At 41.0% G+C, this 24,334-nt stretch overlaps 1 protein-coding gene across 4 annotated transcripts in view; it reads left to right on the top strand.

Annotated features, from left to right (window-relative positions):
• LOC126263371 (prolyl endopeptidase) overlaps window positions 1-24,334 on the top strand; it is a 106,054-nt gene that overhangs the window by 60,326 nt on the left and 21,394 nt on the right. For all 4 annotated transcript variants that reach the window (XM_049960488.1, XM_049960474.1, XM_049960466.1 and 1 more), the window contains exons 9-12: window positions 6,870-7,055; window positions 7,142-7,255; window positions 11,125-11,273; window positions 11,366-11,729. In XM_049960488.1, the coding sequence (XP_049816445.1) occupies window positions 6,870-7,055; window positions 7,142-7,255; window positions 11,125-11,273; window positions 11,366-11,729 (813 nt within the window). The remainder of the gene's footprint in view (window positions 1-6,869; window positions 7,056-7,141; window positions 7,256-11,124; window positions 11,274-11,365; window positions 11,730-24,334) is intronic.

Below are 24,334 nucleotides of genomic sequence, written 5' to 3'. Positions count from 1 at the left end.
TAGTCCAAGAAGTGGGAGGCCATCATCTGCAACAGACTACACCTCTCAGGTTATTTCTAATGACATTTTGAGAGGGGATTGGAAAAAAAAAACTACAGGAAATTGCATATGAGGGCAGAATTTGTCACTTAAGTTCATAGAAACATTACTGAAAAGTTGAAGATGAGAAAAGTTTCTGCCAGATGGGTTCCCTATGATCTGAGTGAAGAGCAGAAAACTGTTGGAAAAGAATCTTAGAATAATTGCTTCATTGTTATTGAACAGAACAGTTTCTGAAAAGGGTTGTTGACTGATCAAATGTGGAGACAAGGTTTTGAGCCAGAACTGAAGTCTGTTGTCACAGTAGAAGAGTTTTGACTTTTCACACGTGAAAAAATTCCACTGCCAACAACCAGACGTGAAACTGGTGGTGATCTTTGTGTATGACGTTGCAATGTCCCAAGGTGTGTGTGACTGTGAAACCTATCAGAGTAATGGACCTATCCCGACTGTCACACTCCCCATAAGACTCCATGTCAACTGTAAATTACGCAATGGAGTAACTATCTTGAAATCTTCTAACATAGAATCATAAGGTGGCAAATTGCAATTGCCCCTAAAACCTCCTGATGTGCGTCTGTTGGCAGCTTAGTCCCCGCATACTCCACCAGTCTCCCTCCCTCCCCCCTCCCTCCCCCCTCCCTCCCCCCTCCCCCCTCCCCCTCCCCCCTCCCCCCTCCCTCCCCCCTCCCCCCCCTCCCCCCTCCCTCCCCCCTCCCCCCCTCCCTCCCCCCTCCCTCCCCCCTCCCTCCCCCCTCCCTCCCCCCTCCCTCCCCCCTCCCTCCTCCCCTCCCTCCCCCCCTCCCTCCTCCCCTCCCTCCTCCCCTCCCTCCCCCCTCCCTCCCCCGCTCTCCCCCACCCCCATCGCCACCCCCACCTGCCTGTACACTACTATCCCCCTTCCTATACCCCTCCCCCTCCAGATTGCTGCTTGCCTCCCGTGTGATGTTGCATATTGGTCCGAGATGCTGGAGTTGGTAGTCGTGTGTGTGTGACACATGTGCTTGCTTCCTTTGTGTGTGTGTGTGTGTGTGTGTGTGTGTGTGTGTGTGTGTGTGTGTGTGTCTGAAAGCTATATGTGAGTATCTTTTGATTGCGCCTATCTGCAACTTGGCATGTCTTCTTTACAGTAAGTAGCAATCTGTCTTTTCTTACATTGCTGCTATTCTTACCTGGAGTTTCATTGTTTGAGTTTTGCTGAATGGCTTTTTTCCATCCTACAACCCTGTGAAGTTCTTCTTTGTTACTCTTCTCTATAGCATTACTCTTCCTAGTGTCCATTCTTTATGCACCGCATTCAAACTGCAACTAATTCTGAGCCACAATGTATCAATGATTGTCCATGCAACACCATACGGATTGTTGATATAGCATCGAATGCCCCAGTTTCTTTCCTCTGATACAGTTACATTTATTCCTGTTGATCCCACTTCATCAATCATCCTGATGTACTTTGGTGTTTCATTTTCTACATCTGCCTGTGCCACTTGAACTTTCTATCCTTGTTCACTCACAACCATAACCTACTTTGCCCATTTCTGTATCATTTCTATTTCCTTTACACCATTCCTGCCACAGTGGACCCTTGCTCCATCTTTCTGCACCAGATTAGTAAAGTATTCTTTTCCCTGGCTGAAACCCAGCCCCACATCCTTTTTCTCAAATGGTGCCTAGACCATGGGATCCCTCCAAATGACCTAATTGTAAAGATTCCTTTCTCTAAATCCCACCCTTACTTTCACAATGACACCTTTTCAGATTGCACTAGTCCCTGGGTCTTATGAACGTGATATTGCAAAAACACTTCTCCATGGCACAGGCATCCCAGAACCACCTATGCTCCCTCCACAAGAAACTAGTACTCTGCAGTCTCTACTCCATACAGCACAGCTCTGGAATTCAGTACCTTGCTATCCACCACATGGAGGAGCATTCCTGATGCGACCTCCATAAGTTATCCAACCTGCTGACGTCCTACTGCCCCCTCGGAACACCACTACCCAACACCTATTGTTTCCACGGTGTTCCTCCTCATCCACCCCTCATAACAGCTAAACCCTGCCTAGCTGTCCTTTGCAACTTGCCACAGCTCCCCAAGACTCCATATCAACCCTCTACCAAATCCAAATGCAGAGTCAAAACACTCCTCTGACACTGTTGTTAAGCTTTCCACCAAAACCCTCAGCTCCACACAAGTTTCAGTTCTGTGCAAAGGCCTCACGTTTAGCCCTGCACCCAAATTTAACCATACTGGACTTGTCAAAGACCTACTCTTGTTCTCCCGATCCCTACAGTGGAAGCACTTCTGTGCCACCAATCCTTCCAACCAGAACCACCCTATTTCCAACATTGAACCATGCCCCCCTCCACCCACCCACCCACCCACCTAACCACCAGCTGGTCACCTTCCAAGAATTCCTTACTCTAACTTAGCCTCACCAACCTTTCCAAGGTCCCGTCCTCAGAACACCAGCCTTTCAGTAGAAGAAAGAACAGCCATACACAACCTCAAAACAAATCCTGACCTAATCATCCTACTTTCAGACAAAGGTTCCACCACTGTTGGCATGAATTGCAATGACTACCTGGTAGAAGGCCTCCGCTAATTATCTAACTCCTCCATCTATAAACTCTAGCAGAGTGATCCCATCCCAGAAGTCCAGCAAATTCCAACCCCTACTTAAAGTGCAATGCCCTTCTCAGAACATCTCCCCTGAATCCATTTCCCTCCTCACACCTATGACACCTCGGACACCCACCTTCTACATGCTCCCCAAAATCCACAAACCCAACTATCCTGGTTACCACATTGTTGCTGGTTAATTGCCCGTAATCTGGTCTCCCATGTCAAAGACACTAACCACTTCCTTCAGACTCTCCACCAGCCCCATCCCTTTACCTCCTGAATCCCTACTCGTCACTGTTGACTCCACCTCCCTATACACCAACATCGCTCATGCCCATGGTCTTGCTGCTATTGAACACTAATTTCCCAAACGTCCTTTAGATTCAAAATCCATTACTTCATTCCTTATACACATTACTAGCTTCATACTAACCAACTACTTATTTGAAGGGAAAGTATATAAACAAATCTGTGGCACATCCATGGGCACCCACATGGCATTGTCCTATGACAACCTTTTTATAGGTCATGTAGAGACCTTCCTAGCCTCTCAAAACACCAAATCCCTAATCTGGTTCAGGTTCATTGATGATAACTTCATGATTTGAACACCCTATCTTCATTCCTTCACAACCTTACGTTCTCTCCCACCTTCCTAGATGTAGATCACCTCCTCCCTGATGGTTCCATCTGCACCGCTGTCCGAATTTAACCCACTGACCACGAACAGTACTTGCATTTTGACAGCTCTCATCCCTTTTATACCAAAAAATACCTCCCATATGCCTGGCTTCCTGAGGACCAAGTCCTTCACAGACAGGCACTATCCCCCCAGATGTATTCTGCAAACAGATCTCTAGTGTCATTTCCCCTCACACCCCCAACCCTCGCACCACCCCAAAGAATCAGCCACAAAGGAGTGTCCCCTTCATCAACCAGTACCGTACCTTACTGGAACAACTGAATCACATCCTTCACCAAGTCTTTTATTACCTATCACTGTGCACTGAAATGAGGGAAATCTCACCCAAGAAGTAGAACGATATCTAGTGTGCTACTGCTCTCAGTAATGAACTCCGCATAATCAAGGAGACTACTGCAATATGGCTTCCTTTCTTCCACTCCTTGTGGAAGGAGTCCACAGTTGTATGTCACCTGTGGGTTGATCGCACTAGGCTCACCCATTGTTTTCTCTTGTAAGAGTCATCCACACAATGTGACTGTGGAGTGAGACTGACTGTATTCCAAGTATTAGTGGAATTCCCTTTCTTTTTCCACTTCGTTAGAAGTACAGCCTTCTGGATTCCTTGCCCTCAATATCGGCAGATGATTCATCGTTGGTTGAACTGGTCCTCGGTTTACTTATTGAAAGTGGTATTGATTCTCAGTTACAAGGTTTTGCTTTAATTCTAGAGCAGCAGGAACAGGATGGTTGTGGTTGGGCACTCTCTTCATGTCTCTTGGGTCTGGGATCCATGACCACTTCTCCATGCAAAGACTCTTCTTTTATCCCTCTTTCATTCCAGTGTTTAGATTTATCCTATCCTTTTATACCGACTACTGTGTGAGTTTTAGCTTCTGTGCTTTGACTGCTGACTAGATCTGCCCACTTTTAGCGGACACCTCTTATCTCCCACTAGTAACTTTGGAATCGCGGGACTGACAGTGCTGCTGTTTAGTGCTACAACTCCCCTCAATCAATGAGTCAGTCGATCATGGTCATAATGAATAACAAGAATCTTACTTGTCAGGATTCTGACACCTCTGAATGCCATGTTGTCTTGAACCAATGTCTTGTCTCCATCTACAATTGACCGTGTCCCTTTTTGTTCCACCAGCTCCCAACTTGACAGTTTGCACCAATCTGTCCGCAAATGCCAATCAGGAAAAATGTTACTCTTTTCCACCAATAGCATATGAATGCCACCTTTAACAAATACCCATCCTGGAATGTTCGTAGTCACAGACCAATCAGAGCACATCTTCCTCACTTGTTGATAGTAGAAATTCCTGACTGATTTCAGTCGACAATGGCTGAATCAGAGCATAGTTAACTCTTCAGAGGTCCCTGAGGCCAAGTCACGTTACAAGACTTGTACTTTTCCATCATAAATTGTGGTGTCCAAGCAAGCACTTGAAACTCTAGCCCTCATCCATCTCAAGAGGCTAGTTTTGCCTCAGGCTGCATGAGCTTCCTTCAGTGGCCACTTGATATGTGCAAGCCAACACAAAGCTTTAAGTGCCCATCACACACCTGCTGCATTCAGAACAGTGTGCGGGCTATGCATTTCTCACATATTTACAGACTGGAACTATTAGTCTCTTTACAGATGACCACTGAAGAAGGGGGGATTCCCCTTTATAACTGTGTAACAAGACTTTAAGCAGATGTAACTGAAGTGTCCTGCCTATCACAAGTCCTGACATGGGCAGATAAATTTAGTATAAATGGAAGGAGGCAAGCCAGAAGTCTTGTAACCTTCCAACATGAATGGAGTTATAACTACAGATAGGGCACCACAAGAGATGTCTGTAACAGGCACCTACTGCCGGCTGTTTCTGCAAAATGTTCTGTACCTTAAAGTTCGTTGAAGGCCTGAAATGCTAGCAGCTGCTGGCCTAATTTTGCATGATGATGATTAAAGACTGCATATTGCTCTACCAGTGACACGCACACTCGACAGATGTGGATTGCAAATACGTCCACATTCACCATTCTGATAAGAGTCCTCCAGACTTTGACTTGGTTTCCTAAGCTGAAAGAAAACTCCATGGAAAATGTTTTAATTGGACTGAAGAAGCTTTCGTTGAGGTGACGAGAGTAATCGGTCAGCTCAACAGCGAAGGTGATGTGTTTGGAACACAGAAGTTGCCAAAATGTTGGGTAGCTGTTGTAAGCAAGAATGAAGATTAAAGCCTTGAAGGTATTTTGTAAAATAAATTTTCTTCAAATCCTTCTTACAGTGTGCAGAATTTTCGAAATGATCCTTGTATCTCAGCTGTAAAAGGGACAATTTTTCTCTTGTGAAATTGTGTGTGGAAAGTGATCAGAAACAATACAGGTCCAAAATTAAACCCTGTAGAACATCCTGTCTTATTGCATTGGATTCTGAGTGGCTAATGTTGCTTGATTGTTATGGAACTAATACCATCTGCTTTCTGTAATTGAAATGAAATAAAAACTATGAACCTGCTATGCCTAGAATTCCATTATTATCTAACGTTTGTTTGGGGAGATAATGGTTTATGCAGTCAAAAGCTGTAATGAAATATGGTATGTGAACTTCTCGAATGTATTTTTTTTTTTAAAATGTCAGGGAACACACTGCGCCACAAAATCAAAACAGTGTTTTGTATATTACAGTATTTGCGTGCAAAAACTATGCATCTGGTGTGGTTAACTATTGTGCTTTACATGGAGATCTGTGTCTCCTTGTCATAATGGGGATTGTCATATGAATTGCGCTTCAAAAGACTTTCCCAGCAGTTTTGTACTATTCTTCATTACTCTTGTACAGGTGAGACATCTGGGACTTAACTTGCTATAATGAGTTGTTAAGTGTGGTAAGATCTGGGCATCATGGTGGTTATTTCAGTGGAGCAGTAGGTGTTACTGCATTGCATTCAATCCAGCAGCCTTGAAATTTCTCATCAAGGAAAGATAATAGAAGAAATTCAGAAGTTGATGTACGAAAAGTTTAAATCTATTTATGAGAGTTCTGCACTCACAGTGTCAGTTAGCCATCGGTCACTGTGGATCTATATAGTTTGATACATTGGGAGTATAATACAGGAAATGAAAAGAAATGGCAGAGATAAGTGAATGTGCAAGGAAAGATTACAGCATGGTGAGGAATATGGGCAAATAATATGAAACAAGGAAACATAGGGAAAAAAGTGATACACCAAATACAAGGAGTGGTAATAAAAAAACCCTCTCCAACTTGATTTTCTGTGGTTTTCCTAAAATTGACTCTCCCCAGTAACCTCTCCACCCCACCCCGGGGTAACCTCTCCACCCCACCCACCTTAATCCTTGGAGTTTATATAACTGTTACTACAGATACTAATTTTTGGAGAATTTTAATTTTTGACTTCTACCTTAATTCTCTGCAACATAAAGTGAAATATTGTCTGGAATTATGCCAATACTGTATTGTTGCCATAACGCATATGAATGTGTGTATTTTATATCATGTTACAGAGTGTGCTACAATTGCACGATTTAAATAATGGTAGTTTGCTGAAAACATTTCCCCTTGATGTGGGCACTGTTACGGGTTATTCGGGAAAGAAGAAACATTCAGAGATGTTTTACCAGTTTACATCATTTCTAACCCCTGGAATTATATATCACTGTGATCTCACAAAGGAGGAACTAGAACCATCTGTAAGTTGTTTTGCAGTACAGATTTGGTCATTGCCTTATTTAATAGCATGGTTATATTCCTAACATTTGGATGACTTCACTTCTAGGTCTTTAGAGAGATAAAATTCCAGGGATTTGATCCCAGTCCATATGAAACTAAACAAGTATTTTTTTCAAGCAAAGATGGCACACAAGTTCCAATGTTCATCGTCCATAAAAAGGTATGTACAACTTGAATTACACAGATTAATTTTGATTATCTATGCATTTTGGCTTCCAGCACTTACCTATAGGATAGAAAGTGAATTCAAACATTCCTTCCTCAGAATGGAGAAAGGGACATTGATTTTATTTTACCTTGTTGGCACAGTAGAAGTGTGTGTGTGTGTGTGTGTGTGTGTGTGTGTGTGTGTGTGTGTGTTGGCAGTACTGGAATTTCATCTCCTGAAGATGTGTTGGCCAGCCTTGTTTTTCCCCTTAGGATTTTTTTTATGGTATTCTAAAGTGGATTTTCCTTTTGAAATGAAATGTACCTATACATTTTGTTATCTACACATTTCATAATGTTTTGCAGTTTGGATTTATACAGTTTCATCATCATCATTTGCAAATAATTTCATTAGAACTGTACAAAGTACTCTGGAGGTGAGCATTTGCCTTCATTTGTGCCGAGATTTCTTTCATTCTCTTAATTTGATCTTCCTGTCATGTGATCATTTGCAAATAATTTCATTAGAACTGTACAAAGTACTCTGGAGGTGAGCATTTGCCTTCATTTGTGCCGAGATTTCTTTCATTCTCTTAATTTGATCTTCCTGTCATGTGATCAGTGTTTTCACAAATCGTGCTAGTTGGCATGGAGGAGAATCTTCCTCATTGAGGTCCTTCATCACATTTGAGCTGAGAATATGTTCTAAGATTTTACATCAGATGTCAGCAATTTGTTTTCTTGAAGAGAGATGTGACCTGTGCTTCCTTCAGACTACTGGGCACAGTATTTTGTTAAAGGGCTCTATGATAAATTATAGGTAAGGGGGGCTAACTCGGCTTCAAATTCAGCATAGTGTCTGATACGGAATTCCATCGGGTCCTGGAACTTTGTTCAGTTTTAACGATTTCAGCTTTTCCAGTGCTGTTGGTGCAAATATCTATTTCACTCGTCTGTTAAGTGGCACAAGAATTTAATTATGCAATACTCCTAGGTTTTCCTTTGTAAAGCAACATTTGAAAGAGGAGTAGACCACTTCTGCCTGTAGTTTTCTACCGTCAGTTTGTTCCTATCTCGACTGCGAGTGATGGAACATCAACAGGGTTGCCACACATTCTGGAAATCAGGGAATTTCAGATTTCAGAGAAATCTGGGAAATTTGAAAAAAAATAAAAACACTGGAAAAATCTCATTTTTGTCTTAGTACATGAAACGGATTTTTAACTGATGTGTAATGCATAGTCACTGGCTAGGTGCAGCCGAATACATGCGCTGCTTCCCTACACCCTCATTACTACTGCTTCTCCCCTTCCTACCACTTCCTTCAGCTTGCAGTCATTGCTGACACCACTTTGTGCCACTAGCCTAGCAGCTGCTGATGTGAGGCAGGGTGGTGTGAGGAGTGGAGTGGTTTGTTTGGATCTGAATCTCAGACTGTAGACACAGTGGCTGGAGATGGTGGTCATATGTCCATGAGTTATGTCTGAGTGATTGCGAGAGTGCGTGTGCGTGTGCTCGTGCTCTCGTTTTCTGACAAACACTATAACTGAAATTTTAGTTGTGAGAGTGTGATTGTCTTTTATACCTGCTTGTCTGCAGCTCAGAAATCATCTTTATGATTAATTGCTACTTATCCTTGTTATTATTGATTCTCAGAGTATTTGAACAAGTTATCTGTTGCTTGGATTGATCACCATGGTCTCATTTCAACAACATGCTGTTTATGGCTCATGAATAGCTGGCCACACTAGTGGACTTCTGCGATGGGCCAAAACCACAGGCAGTTTCTGTGGGTATCTGTAATGAATTGGGCGTACTAATCTGCAGCCATTTGCTTCCCACTAATGTGCAGGCCCTGCCCGTCAGATCTAGTCTCACCGATCTGCCTGCAGGCCTGGTCTATTTGTGTGTGACACAATACGGTGGACTTCCATAGTTTATCCATAGACCCTGGACTGTGGTGCTCCTCAGCAAGCCAGAGGCCATCAGCACTGGATTTCAGGAATTGCGACTGTCTCACCACAAGTACACTGTACAGTGTCGCATTTTATAGACATTTTATTTGTTCTAGTACATTTTGGCATTTAAAAAGTAGTTTATATGTTGGAAAGTATGGACAATAAGAAGAAGAAAATTGTCAGTCGCTAGTAGTTTGTATACTGTGTACTATATATTTCTCAAAAGAAAAATCACAAAAAACTGTAAAATAATAGATTAATACAGTGGGTAATAACTGACAGTAATGAAAATAGTAGAACCAACATTTTATTGGCAGTCACCTAGTGTTGGTTTACACAATTCTTCCGTGCCCTATACACTTCTTTCAAGAGGGCTACTTTTTTTCTGAGGTTATATCTGAAATCGGTGAAGGTATTTTAAATCTGTCTTGAGACTCCAAGGAAATGTATGTTTTTGTCACCAAATGTGTTTCGTTTCAATAAAGAAAAATATCAGTTGTCATACCATTGGGCTTGCTCTATCCATCTAAAAACAGTTCATTGCAAAAGATGTTGATGTTAGTACTTAAGATGTTCGCTCACATCAGGAAATGCCATAGGCTTCAAAGATTTTTTTAATGTACTTCCTCGTTTTCACTCTTGTTTCTTTTACCACAGCTGCCAAGAGTGATTGTCAACTTACATCTTAACTTACCTCGATATCTCAAAATTTGTCAGGGAAAATCCTAAAACTTGTCGGGAAATCGGGGAATTTCACTTAGGGAAGCTTGTGGCAACCCTGATAAACTTTGATGCAACTAATGACCTGTGTATATGACCAGAATATTTTTGGGTTTCGTGAACAATCATTCGACAGTATTGTGCTATGGTAGTCATTGAAGGTTGGCATTGCTCTCTTGACAGCCAAACATACTTTATTCAGCATCTCTATTTATAACATAATATGCTATGTTTTATACCTCTTATGCAGTAGTCTTTGTTTTTTAGGACTTTTTACCATGAACATATGCCATGGAGAGTCCCCTCCATCATATATTTGTCCACTGTGTGTCTGTCCGTCTGTGCTGTGTGTCTGTCCGTCTGTGCTGTGTGTCTGTCCGTCTGTGCTGTGTGTGGTCAGCTACTCTTTTAAAGTTGAGCCATAATTCCTTAACATGCTCTTGTCCTCCAGTAAAAGTTGAAAGTTCCTCATTGAGATATGATGCTACTGCTTTTGTGCAGCTGTCAGACTCTCATAAGTTATTTAGTTTGCCATGCCAGAATTGCTGTTGCTTCAAAGCTGTTGCTCGTGACTGTTATGATTGAGAGTGAAACTTTAAACATCATAAACTCAGTGATAAAGAGAAGAGACATTATTCTATGTGTATTCGTATAACACCCACAGAAATCAGAGTTACTGCTTTGTAGAAACTCCTGTGCTGTTGCTTTAGAAAACTTTCATGTCACAAAGAAATTGCCAAGATGAGTACAGTGTGTGGTAGGTGACTGAAACGAGATTTGATGACTATGGAATATGCAATAGTGTATCATAGTGCAAGCCACAATAGTGCAGCTCTCAATCATTTGAAAGCTGTAAAAATTCATTTTTGTTGTGTCATTTTAGATTATTAACTTTTTAACTATAATCCAATTAGAATTACTTTTCAATTGATGTTTCAGCATGTTGAGTGATAAGGGGCAGCCACCAGCCAATCGTACTTCTTTCTTTAGTGCAATGTACTCACTGTGTTGACTGTTTTGTATGTTATTTACTGTGCCTTGTGAAGTGTGGCTGGCTGCATGCTGGCAACACTCTCCCATGCCACTGCGATGTGTCAATAAAGTAATTTTAATTGGAATGTATTATCTATATAACTATTGTCGAAAGTTGTTCTGAGTATTTCCCACATGAAGGATCAGTATAACTTTTTAAAAAATATTCTAGGGTCTAGTGCAAGATGGAAGCAATCCATGTCTGCTATACGGTTATGGAGGTTTTAATGTCAGCATTCAACCGACATTTAGTGTTACAAGACTGGTGTTCATTCAGCACTTTGGGGGTATATTGGCTGTAGCTAATATTAGAGGCGGAGGGTAAGAAAGAATGATATTATCTATACTGCATAAATACTCCTTTGTGTTTAAGATGTTTGAGTAATTTCTCTTCTTTCTTTTTTTCCTTTCAGAGAATATGGGGAAGCTTGGCACAATGCTGGTAGACTTTTCAACAAGCAGAATGTGTTTGATGATTTCCAGTGTGCTGCTGAGTATCTTATAAAAGAAAAATTCACATCAAGTAACAAACTTACTATTCAGGGTGGTTCTAATGGAGGACTTCTAGTAGCAGCATGTATAAACCAAAGACCAGAGCTTTTTGGTGCAGCTATAGCTCAAGTTGGTGTTCTTGATATGCTGAGATTTCATAAGTTCACAATTGGTTATGCGTGGGTGTCGGACTATGGCAGTTCAGATGACCAAAAACATTTCGAAAATCTGCTTAAATTTTCACCTCTTCATAATGTGAAAGTTCCAGATGGAGATGGAACACAGGTAATTTTTTGTTAAGTTCATATAAATTTTAAACATGTGTTTATTCTTGAGACTAACTCTTTGTTCAATTAATTAGTATAATATTGCTTCCGGTTATTTATTTTATTGTGAACTACCAAAGTATCAAAGCAGTTTAGCAACAAATCTATACTTCCACTTTTCATGAAGTATGTAATTGTACTGTTTTTATTAGTTGTACTAATAGTCGGACTTGTGGTTCAACAGTATTAATAAAAAAAAAATTAAGCTGTTCAATCAAATCACACATGGAAGGGATATAGTTGTTATTCCCATGTGCTTTCAGGGAGTGGAACAGTAGAGAAATAGTCTGTGTTTCTGTGAGATGTCTGCTAAACATTTAAGTGTGAATTGAAGGCTAATCACGTAGATGCAGATGAAAATTGAAATGCATAAGCATAGGGGATACTGCTGCTGTTAATAGGCATACTGTACTTACCCTATTATAAGATAAGACTTTTCCTCAAATCCCTCATTCAAAAAACATAGGATTGTCTTATATTTGTGGATTAAATTATTGCTACTAAGGGCAACGTTTTTACATTGTTTGAGACTATATATAGGGGTTGTTCTACATTTGCTGATAAAGTTTTGGTTTATGAGGTCACATGCAGATTTATTTTGAAGAATTCGGAAAGGCAGGGCTGGACAAATGATATTAGTGTTCTAACAAGGTCAGGATTTCCCAATATGATGAAGTGCTCGATGCAGTATTGATTGCTCAAACAGTCACGTGATATTTGACTTATATGGTACTAGTGCAAGGGGTACACAACAAAAGATGAACTAGCCTCTACAACAGTTTATTGCTCTGCTTTAAATTTGACAGTTTTGTGAAACACAGGAAGAAACATAATTCAATGCTATCATCTTACAAATGCTTCTTGTATTTGAACAGGTTTGTAATTAAAGTTCTCATATATGTATGGATACTGTATACAAATGTTAGTGATTCTTTTTAAGGAAGGTAACATTCATATTAAGTGGGTTGCAAAAGAAATTCCATCGCTGTTGATGTACTATAATACAGTGTAAACACATTACTAACTTTTAATCACCTTTAGGACTTGATGAAGACGTTCAGAAGAAACAAGAAGGAAAATTAATCCAGAATGACATGGCTAACAAAGAAAATAAATCATATTAAACTGAAAGAAATTGTTATCAAAAGAATAAATTACAGTGGCAAGACCCAGCATGGAGATAATACCAACAGACGTCAGTAGATTGCGAGACGAGGGCTAGTTTGAGAACATTGACTGAAATGTGATTGGGACCTTTCATTTATCTATTATTTACTGTTGTTAACATGTGACCTGCGCCCAATAAGATATTGCTGTCCATGTTTCACAGTTGCTCAACCAAAGCTGCGTGAAACGATTAAGAGTGGGAACAGTGACCAGGGTGTATATGACCTGGGACAACTGGGAGATCAGGGAAAAACCCAGGAATTTTTTACAATTCCATGACTTTTTCATTGTTTTAGTTTTCAGTTAAATTTTTGTAACTTTGACTGGTAAGAACTAACACTCTAACAAATGATATTACTGTTTCTCACTACTACAGTATAATACTGCAGCAATAATACATGAACAAGAGGGAAAAAATGAAATAAAACTTAAGTTGCAAAGGAAATGCGCCATATACAACAACAAAACACAGCGTTCACACAAGCGTCTGCTAACACCAAAATGAGTCGAAGGCTTTAGGAATACTGTGCAATGCTTCATAACAACAAATTGCCTCTGATGAGCGTGATGTCACATCTGTTTAGATTTGATTCGTCGAAGCAGTTGAAAGTGAGCTCACGCGTATGCACACTTGAGTTGCGTATGGGTAGTATCTTCTCCCGCTTCTGGCTACAGAATTGTGGCTGTTAGCTGTATAAGCAATAACAGGCAGCCAGATGCTGTCTGGAAAAATTTTACTGGTGCGCCTAAGCTGTCATTCACGTATGTGCAACAGGCCCGGAACTAGGGGGCGGGGGTAAAACGGGGTATCTGCCTCGGGCGACAATTTCACTGGGGGTGGGGGCACCAAATTCATAGTATTGAGGAAAAAGACCTTGTTTCACAAAGCGCCTATCATTCAGCGCACGTTGGTCTATCAGTTATTCATATGATTTTGAAATGTATCCCTTTTGGTTTTTGAACATTTTTGAACAAATTCTAAGTTGATTTCTGAATGAATCGTAAGTTGATTTTTGAATGCGTGCATAGTGTACGTGATGTCTGCCAGGGGACTCCCCATCACATTTAGAAATAAACTTTCCTGCAGTTGAAATAGCTGTGTTCTCATTCCCACCATCACCTCAACCTTAGTCACAAAATATTTGGAGAAAATGGCCAAATATTTGTAACACAATGAAGAAATAAATTTCGCAGATGTGCTATTACCGTAAGACGAACAGAAATAGTGGTACCACTGATGACAGAGTTGGTAAGCAAAAAGCGTAGAAAAGAAAATGATCTGTAAATTAATGTGAATCAGTTCTTTTCGTTTATTTTATTTCTCTATGTATTATCAAAATGTAGACCATCAATAAATGACATAAGTTTAAAACGGGTATAACGTTAACTTTCTACAGGTGCTTTGTCAGCAGAACACTTCGTAATTTTGATTAGTCAGAATATGTTAAAAATAAAGTTTCCTCAAGGAGTCTCTTTAAAGAAGCGGAGGCCAGCTTATACTTCGATAAATATGGTACAATGAGTCTGTGTCTGTGTAGGTATAGGGGTGCTGATTTAATTCCTTCACTAGCAAAAATTAAGTCTAGGCTGTATTCCTACTGCCAAGGACTACTTTCTTTTCCAGAACATCTCCTCAGAACATATTTCCCTCCTCACCCCTCTGATACCCCGGACTTCTACTTCTATGTGCTGCCCAAAATCCGCAAACCCAACAATTCTGGACATTCTATTGCGGCTGGGTATTGTGCCCCCCAATGAAAGAATTTTGGCACTCATTGACCAACACCTTTAAACAATTGCCTGTAATCTGGTCTCTGATGTCAGACACCAACCACTCCTTCACCGACTCTCCACCAACCCCATTCCTACACCTCCTGGATCCCTACTCGTCACTTTTGACTCCACCTTGCTATACACAATCATCTCTCATACCCATGGTCTTACTGCTATTGAACACTGCCTTTCTTAACATCCTTCAGACAAAAAACCATTACCTCATTCCTCATACACCTTACTATCTTCATCCTTACCCACAACTACTTCTTATTTGAAGGGAAGGTATATAAACAAATCTAACACAGCCATGGTCACCCACAGGGTGCTGTACTAGGCCAATCTTTTTATGGGCAGTGTAGATGAGATTGTCCTAGCCTCTCAGAACACCAAACCCTTAGACTGGTTCAGGTTCAGTGATATCATTTTCATGATCTGGATGTAGTGCCAAGACATCCTATCTTCATTTCTTCGCAACCTCAACACCTTCTCTCCCATCCACTTCATGTGGTCCTCCTCAACAAAGTGTGCCACCTTTATAGATGTTGACCACCTTCTGATGGCTCTATCCGCACCTCTGCCCACATTAAACCCACCAACCTCCAACAGTACTTGCATTTTGAGAGCTGTCATCACTTTCACACCAAAAAATCCCTCCCATATAGCCTGGCTTCCTGGAGATGGCGTTTCTGCAGTGACAAAACTCACTTGCTCAGTATGATGGTGGTCGCACCAAGGCCTTCACAGGCAGGCGCTGTACCTCATTCCTACTCCGCAAACAGATCTCCCGTGTCATTTCCCCCCTCACACTCCCAATCCTCGGACCACGCCAAAGAACCAGCCACCAAAGGAGTGTCCCTTTCACCACCCAGTACCACCCCAGACGGGAACAACTGGACCACATCCTTTGCCAAGGCTTAGATTACCTGTCATCATGCTCTGAAATGAGGAACATCATACCCAAGATACATCCCACCCTCCTAAAGTGGTGTTCCGCTGCCCACTCAACCTGCACATTGTTCTAGGCCATCTCTGTGCCACTCCCAATTCCAACCACTTGCCACAAGGATCATATTCCTGTGGAAGACAGAGGTGCAAAATCTGCCCAATCCACCCACCCCAGCACTTCGTATTCAAGTCCTGTCACTGGTTTATCCTGCCCCCATCAGGGGCTGGTCCACCTGTGAAGGCAACCACATCATTTACCAGCTTTGCTGCAATCATTGCACAGCTTTTTATATTGGTATGACCACCAACCAGGTGCCCATCAGGATGAATGGCCACCGGCAAACTGTGGCCAAGAGCAAACTAGACCACTCTTCAGCGCAGCATCGAGCTGAACGTAACACACTTGATTTCAATGGATGCTTCACTACCTGAGCCATCTGGATTCTTTCATCCATCATCAGTTTTTTTGAACTGTGCAGATGGGATTTATCCTTAAAACACGTTCTCCGCTCCCATAGCTATACTGACCTCAACCTATGGTAACATACTGTCCCCATGCCCTCTACCCAATAGTTTCCACCCCGTCTGTCCTACCATCGCCTTCCTATTCTCATCTCCCCCCGCTCCCCCCCTCCCCCCACCCCGTTTATTTGCAGCCATCTGCCAATGCATTTGCTCATCTTGCCCTGCTTCTCTCCTTTTTTGCTCCTTTTTTCCATGCCTTCCTGCTCCACAACCTCCTGATGCTGGATGTTAGAGTTGTGTGTGTGTGTGTTTATTGACAAAGGCTGTGGCTGAAAGATATATGAGAGTGTCTTTTAATTGTGCCTGTCTGCAAGTTGATGTGTCTTCTCCACGGTATGTAGCAATATGTTGTTTCCTGCATTGTTAAATGTGGTATATCACATAGCATATGAACAATGATTGCCCATTCCAGAATAGTCTGTCTGTCTGTCTGTCTGTCTGTCTGTCTGTCTGTCTGCCTGCCTGCCTGTCTGTGTGTATCATTATATTCGTATCCCCAGGTATGACTGCAAGGATGCAAACCCCACTCTAAGCTCTAGTTTCTCATGTTTTATTGACTACATCCTGTTCTTAGTTTAAAAGTATTAATGTAGTCAGCAACAAACAGCTGAGAAGAAATTACTCGTACAACTATGAAGAACTCAGCTGAAGATCAGAACACAGTGCAGATACGAGTAGACACAACACTTAATGAATTTCACAAGGTGGACAACTGTTACAGTAATAGTAATGGAACTCGTTGCCATAATCTTTTGGAAATTCAGCTCTTGACCAACTTGGTGGCTATGTGCAATGTCTCATTCAGGCGACAAGTTGTGCTCAACAAATGTAAGGTGGTTTCTGCCTGCTCAAGAAACAGAACTCTTCCTACCATTAGTATTATGACTAGGCAACATAACAAATTTCCTTGCAACTCTGTGATAAAGTTAATTACTACAGCAGTATCTTCTTTCTATCCTGCTACCTTTCTCCGGCACAAATGTTGAGTTGAACAAACTCAACTCTGTTACAACACCCACCAAGCTGAACCCTGAATGGGAATTCTAGCAGGCTCTTACCTCTTTATGTGACACAGCCCCATGCCTGAACTCCATCCACAGCCAGAGGATTAAACACTTGGATGTTACCCAGAGGCAACATCTACTCAGGATCTTCATCAGCATTTGGCTCACGGATGTTACCCCAATGTAATGGCAAGACAGCATAGTTACACTTGTACTTAAGCCTGGGAAGAACCCATTGTGTCTCGTCAGCTGCCGACCCATTAGTCTGACCATCGTACTTTCTAAACTGTTAGACAGGATGGTTAGCTTTTGATTATGTTGGGTACTTGAATCTCGGGACCTTTCATTCCCTTACCAGTGTGACTTCTGGGGAGGACAATTTACAACTGACCATTTACTCAGGTTGGAAACAGCAATACTTAATGAGCAGCCTGCAAGCTATCAGCTGATTGTGACTACGAAGCATCTCTGTTTTTGACAACAAATATCAGCTGAGATGAGTACAAACGTGGGAAGCATTTCATACACACACATCCTCCTTGGCTCGTCAGATGGAGATATGTTTTTGTAGGACCAAGCCAATACTTTCTTTTTGTGAGATGATGATCATAAGCCAGCTGGCAATTTTAAAGCAGAAAAATGCATATATTGGCACCCATTAATTTTGTTTCATTTTGAATTGGATCATGCAACACCTCCACATCCAACTTTTGAATCTTGCCCATTGATGTCATACGGTGGTTAAATTTTCAAAGATAATTTAATTTGTCAATCATCCGATACATTAATGTGGTTCATCATGCAATAAACCCTTTGAACATTCTTCATCAAGCCCATAGATCTTCCTGAATACTGAAAATCATTCATGCCAAAACAAATCTCCTGGAAGTAGAGAAACAAATTTGATTTCCAAAGTGAACAGTGTGTCATAAATGTTTGACTTTTCCCTTTGGTGCTCCACATTCCAACTCTCATCAGACCACCCATTACCTACAAGTACACAAAATTCCTTATTTAGTGTCAAGAACAATACTAGAACTTCAAATAAAAAGTTACAGTTGCTAAATACACTTACAGCACCTTACAAACCTGTGCATCGACCTAATGTTTACAGTTAAGTTTGGACTGTTGTGGTAAATTGTTTTTCAATGTGTACCCTGAGTAATTTTAATGTCACTGTTGTTGTTGCAGTCTGTTCACTTGCTTATTGTAGATATTTCATGTAGAAACTTGCACTTCAACAGTAAATAATTTTGTACTTGCCAAAGTAAGAGCAGCAAGAGAATTAGCGGAGGTGCTACAGAGGATGTAGCATTTTCGTTTATTCAGCCAGCTAACCAGCCCAGAAAGCACTGGCAGCCTCTGCAACAAGATCAAAGATCTTGGCAGAATGCCACAAAGTCCTTGTGGATTTATGGAAAGCAATAGAGTAAACTCATTGTGGGTCCCTGGTCACCCAGGGATTAGTGGTAATGAGCAAGCCAATAGGTTTGCCAGGATACGGGCGATGACACCATTTATAGGACCGGAACCTGTTCTGACAATCACGAAGGCAATGATCAAAATAAAACTAAGAGACTGGACAAGGAGACACCATGTAGAATATTGAGCTGAGGTCCAAAAACAAAATCATGGGAAAGTATTGATGCTGAAGCCATGTTCTAAGAGAAGTCTCTCAATCCTGGACTTTAATAGGAGAGAAAGGAAATTGGTGGTTGGATTATTGACAGGCCATGGGAAATTTAAAAAAAAAAAAAAAAAAAACAAAAAAAAACACCTATATAGAATGGGATAATAGAAGACCCCAAATGCAGGATGTGTGGTGTGGGTGAGGAAACCATATCGCATTTGATTTTTGAATGTGAGGCATTGGAGATTAAAAGACAGAATATTCGGATCAACCATACTTGAAGAAATTTCATCTATCAAAACACTGACAAAGGATCTGCTTGCACTGTTCAAGGGCATTGGTTCACTTTACTAGAGACACAGGGAACAATGCTGCACAATAAACTCTGTTTCGGTGTGGGCAGCAGCAGGCTTGACCAGTGCTGTTTTTGCTTCCCTTATAAAATTAATCAAATCAAAAAAATCAAGAGCAGCAACATTTACAGTAGATCATAGCTGTAAGATGGAGATTTCATGGCTGGAGGCTGATTGCCATAAGCTGTCGTCCATTCTAAGATGTCCGCTGCATCGAGAGAAAACACTCGGGCAGAAAGTGTTACGAGCTGGACAAACATCACTAAGTGTTCAGCAGAAAATTTTCTGGAAGGTTTTGTTCTTAATGGAGTATAAAGAAGTGAATTTTTCATTGCTCTTCCTGAAGGCTGACATTTTTAACATGTAGATGAAATGCAAGTGAAAAAACTGAGGAAGTGTTGATTTTGAACTCTTGGCTTGCATTTAGACTGTGTACCAAGCACGTCTACACTACAGTTACATACAGCAATGGAAAAATTTGAGTGAAAGACAACAATTTCTCCAAATACTGCCACATCTTACAATTGTTACCAGTACATGTAGTTGGAGTTAAGATTCTGAGGGTTGCCAAATTTCTAGCAACTTAAGAGAACAACTCAGTCTTAAGTCACTGCAAAGGCTGGCCATCAGCCAGGTTTTACATCAGAGTACACTTGTCAGTAACTAATGACAACTTCCATCTCCTGTAGCCTAACATTTCTCTCATCATGTCGTAACATCTCCTGTAGCCTAATCCTATTTGACATGATCTGCGTCTCCTCTGCCAAACTAAAAGACAATCCAGACAATTTGTTAGCAGGCTGAAGAAGCTAAGAGTTAATCGAGGCCTTTAAATCACCTTGCTTGTCACTACTTGGTTGTGCACTGTGACTGTAAATAGCCATCCTGCATTTTCATAAATCAGTCTGTTGTGGCCTAATGTCCAACACTTGACACAATATTTAAGCCATAATGACAGAATTTCCAAAGAAACACAAGTATTACATATTTAAGTATCGTGGACTTAGGTTGTGTAATTTGCAAAACATAATCTATGAAGGAAATAATTTTGGTTATAGAGAGAAAATTGCTATTGTGTAACAGAAAAAGATTAAAATAGTGATTTTGAGTTGTCTAAAACTATAAGTTGTTGAATTAACAGGCACAGTAAGCCTTAAAATCTGGTTTAACTTGTGCTCCACAGATAGTATAAATGACATTGCGTATAATTACCACAAAGCTGATAATCTTCATTGCTCTCAACTAGTTTTGACTGTATGTAATCATCTGGTAGACTTCAGAATTATAAAATTCACTTGCCTGTGATTTTAAGATAAGAGGGTCATTCACAAAGTAAGTTCTGTTTGGTTATATAAAACAAATGTGTACAGATACAGAAAAAATACTTATTGTACAAAAATCTAAAACTGTTAAACTACTTTTCTATATAGCTTCCGAAATTTTGTAGGCACTTGTCATAGCGTGGCAAAAGTTTTTGTATGCCTTCTTCATAGAAGGTTGCCGTCTGTATATTGAACCATGTGGTAACATGTTCTTCCAGCTCGGCGTCATCGTTGGAAGTGTTAACCACAGAGAACAGATTTTAGGTGTAAGAAGAGACGAAAGTCACTAGGAGTGGTTGTGCTTAATCTTCTTTTAAATTGTGAAAACCTTTTCATCAGTAACCACAGACAGGCATCCACTTCGATCTTCATTGTGCACTTGATCACGTCCTTCATTGAATAGTCTGACGCATCTTCTAACCATTGAATCACTCAGTGTGTTTTCTGTAAACCTCACAGATTTGCTGATGAATTTCCTTTGGTTTAATTTTCTTTGCATTTAGAAAAGGAATCACAGATATGATTACACACCTGGCAGCATTTTAGATTATGGCTGACATTATAAAGATGCACTACAAAGCACACGTCGGCAGCAGCGATCTGAAAAAGGCATACATAGCTTCTCCTTGAATCAGATTAACTGCCGTGCATGCTCGGAACTGAGATCGTAACGCTGCAGCAGATAGAAATAGAAACGGAACATACTTTGTGGAAGCCCCTCGTATGTTAGTTATACTATGTAATTAAAAGTAGTTGGACACCCCCAAAAACATATGTTTTTCATATTAGGTGCATTATGCTGTCACCTACTGCCAGGTACTCTGTATCATTGACCTCATTAGTCATTAGACATGAGAGAGCAGAATGGGGGAACTCTGCGGAACTCACGGACTTCAAACGTGGTCAGGTGATTGGGTTTCACTTGTCATATGTCTGTAAACGATATTTCCACACTCCTAAACATCCCTAGGTCCACTGATTCCGAAGTAATAGTCAAGTGGAAATGTGAAGGGGACAAGTACAGCACAAAAGCCTACAGACCGACCTCGTCTATTGACTGACAGAGACCACCGACAATTTAAGCGAGTTGTAATGTGTAATAGGCAGACATCTATCCAGACCATCACACAGGAATTCCAAACTTCATCAGGATCCACTGCAAGTACTAAGACAGTTAGATGGGAGGTGAGAAAACTTAGATCTCATGGCCGAGCGGCTGCTCATAAGCCACACATCATGCTGGTAAATGCCAAATGATGCCTCGCTTGGTGTTACGGAGCATAAACATTGGACGATGGAACAGTGGAAAATATTGTGTGGAGTGATAAATCATGGTACATAATGTGGCGATCTGATGGCAGGGTGTGGGTATGCCAAATGCCCGGTGAACATCTTCTACCAGTGTGTGTAATGCTAATAGTAAAATTCAGAGGCAGTGGTGTTATGGTATGGTCGTGTTTTTCATGGAGGGGCTTGCACACCTTGTTGTTTTGCATGGCACTGTCACAGTGCAGGCCTACATTGATGTTTTAAGTGCCTATTTGCTTATCACTGTTGAAGAGCAATTCAGGGATGGCGATTGCATCTTTCAATGCTATCGAGCACCTGTTCATAATGCACGGCCTGTGGCGAAGTGGTTACACGACAATAACATCCCTGTAATGGACTGGCCTGCACAGAGTCCTGACCTGAATCCTGTAGAACACATTTGGGGTGTTTTGGAATGCTGACTTCGTGCCAGGTTTCGCCAACTGACATAGATACCTCTTCTCAGTGCAGCACTCTGTGAAGAGTGGGCTGCCATTCCCCAAGAAACCTTCCAGCACCTGACTGAACGCATGTCTGCAAGATTGGAAGGCTAAGGGTGGGCCAATACCGTATTGAATTCCAGCATTAGAGATGGAGGGCGCCACGACTTGTAAGTCATTTTCAGCCAGGTGTTTGGCTACTTTTGATCACATAATGTATCTATTCAGTAAAGGTCAGCAGATCTGGAGTAGGGCACATAATCATCTATCCCAGAACACTTGATCCTGTCATTCTAGGACAGATTTGTTTACTTTGTTCAGTTGGTTCCCCAACTGTTCCCATGAAAAAAGTGCAGAAGGAAGGACAGTGTTCTAGAACAGACTCTGATAAATATTGTTCCAGTCTGTTCTATCATTACTTTAAGAATTATGACTATGTTTACACTAATTTGCTTTTTCTTGCTGATAACTATGTTGCACAAAATACTAGTAACGTGAATATATGCCACTTCATTTGGTAGGTTTTGTAAGGATTAAATTAAGAAATCAGTTTTGTTCCTGGGAGTAGGCCATATGAGCCTTTGGTCCTTCGAAACAAAAATAGTATGTGACACATCTTACGTACATTTAGATACTCCGGAAGCCACCAAATGGTGTATGGTGGAGAGTACCTTATACCACAGGCAGTTATTCCCTTTCCTGATCCACCCATAAACGGAGTGAGGGAAAAGACTGTCTGTATGCTTCCACAAAATCCTACTTTATCTTGTCTTTGCACTCTGTACATGAAATTTGTGTTGCCAACAGTACAGTTCTGCTGTTAGCTGCAAATGCCAGTGCCTTAATTTTCTCCATTAACCCCCCCTCCCCCCTCCCCCTCCCCCCAAGTAAGAACATTGTCTTCTCTCCAGGGATTCCCATTTGACATTATGAAGCAACTCCATAACACTTGCATGTTCATCAAACCTATCAGTAGCAAATATAGCACCAAATTACTTAATTACCTTTGTTTTCATTGAATATGACCATTTGGGAATCCCAAACACCTCAACAGTATCAAGAAGGGTTTGCACTAGGGTTCTGTATGTGGTCTCGTGTACAAATGAGATGCCTTTTCCTAAATTTTTCCAATAAATGGAAGCGGATAATTTGCCATCCCAACTACTGACCTTATGTGCTATTTCCATTCATACTGATTTGCAGCATTATGCCCAGATATTTAACCGACATTACTAGTACTGTATTAAAATGTAACAGAATTTTTTCCTACTCATCTGCATTAAATTTTTCTACATTCAGAGTGAGCTGCCATTGAACATGTCAAATAGATATTTTCTTATGTCATCCTGTGCCCTCTGCAGTCATTAAGGGCATACACTTACCTGTACACTAGTGTCATGAGCAGTCACATCTTGCTGCTCACTGTATCCATCAGATCATTTACGTGTATAGAGCACAAGAGTGGTCCTATCAGTCCTCCCTGGGACAATCCTGGTAATAACCTTGTCTGTGACGAACAATCACCATGCAGGACAGCATACCGGAATCTATTATCTAAGAAGTCTTCGAACCTCTCACATATCTGGGAACATATTCCATAGATTTCTTCTTTGGCTGATATTGCCACAGTGATTGAAGACACTACTACTCAGGCATAGCTTAAAAGAGCTGTCATAGTACGGAATCAGTTAGTATGTCTTTGACTGTCAGTACATATTCACTTACTATGACTGGAAAAGAATGCATTAAATTACAACCTTCATCTGTTTTTCTGTCATGGACTCATCAGGAATACTGATCTGCGAACAATGACTCCATGGGGTAACAGTGCATGATCCATGAGTAAAATGTCCCTCATGAGTCGCCTCTGAAAGAAAACTGAGAGGCACAACTGAAGAAAGGAGAAGAGAATTGTTCCTTAATATCAAACAATACTTCAGAATCTCTTAAGCCCAATGCTATACATCACTGAGGATGCTACTGCTGGATGAAGCAGTAGTAAAAGACATGTGAACAAAAGAAAGAAGTTAGTCAATAAGAATTAACATACATATTGTTGGTTGTTGTTGTTGTTGTGGTGGTGGTGGTGGTGGT

This window comes from Schistocerca nitens, chromosome 1, assembly GCF_023898315.1.
Source record: "Schistocerca nitens isolate TAMUIC-IGC-003100 chromosome 1, iqSchNite1.1, whole genome shotgun sequence".
Taxonomy (NCBI): domain Eukaryota; kingdom Metazoa; phylum Arthropoda; class Insecta; order Orthoptera; family Acrididae; genus Schistocerca; species Schistocerca nitens.
This window is presented reverse-complemented; position numbering and strand designations above follow the sequence as displayed.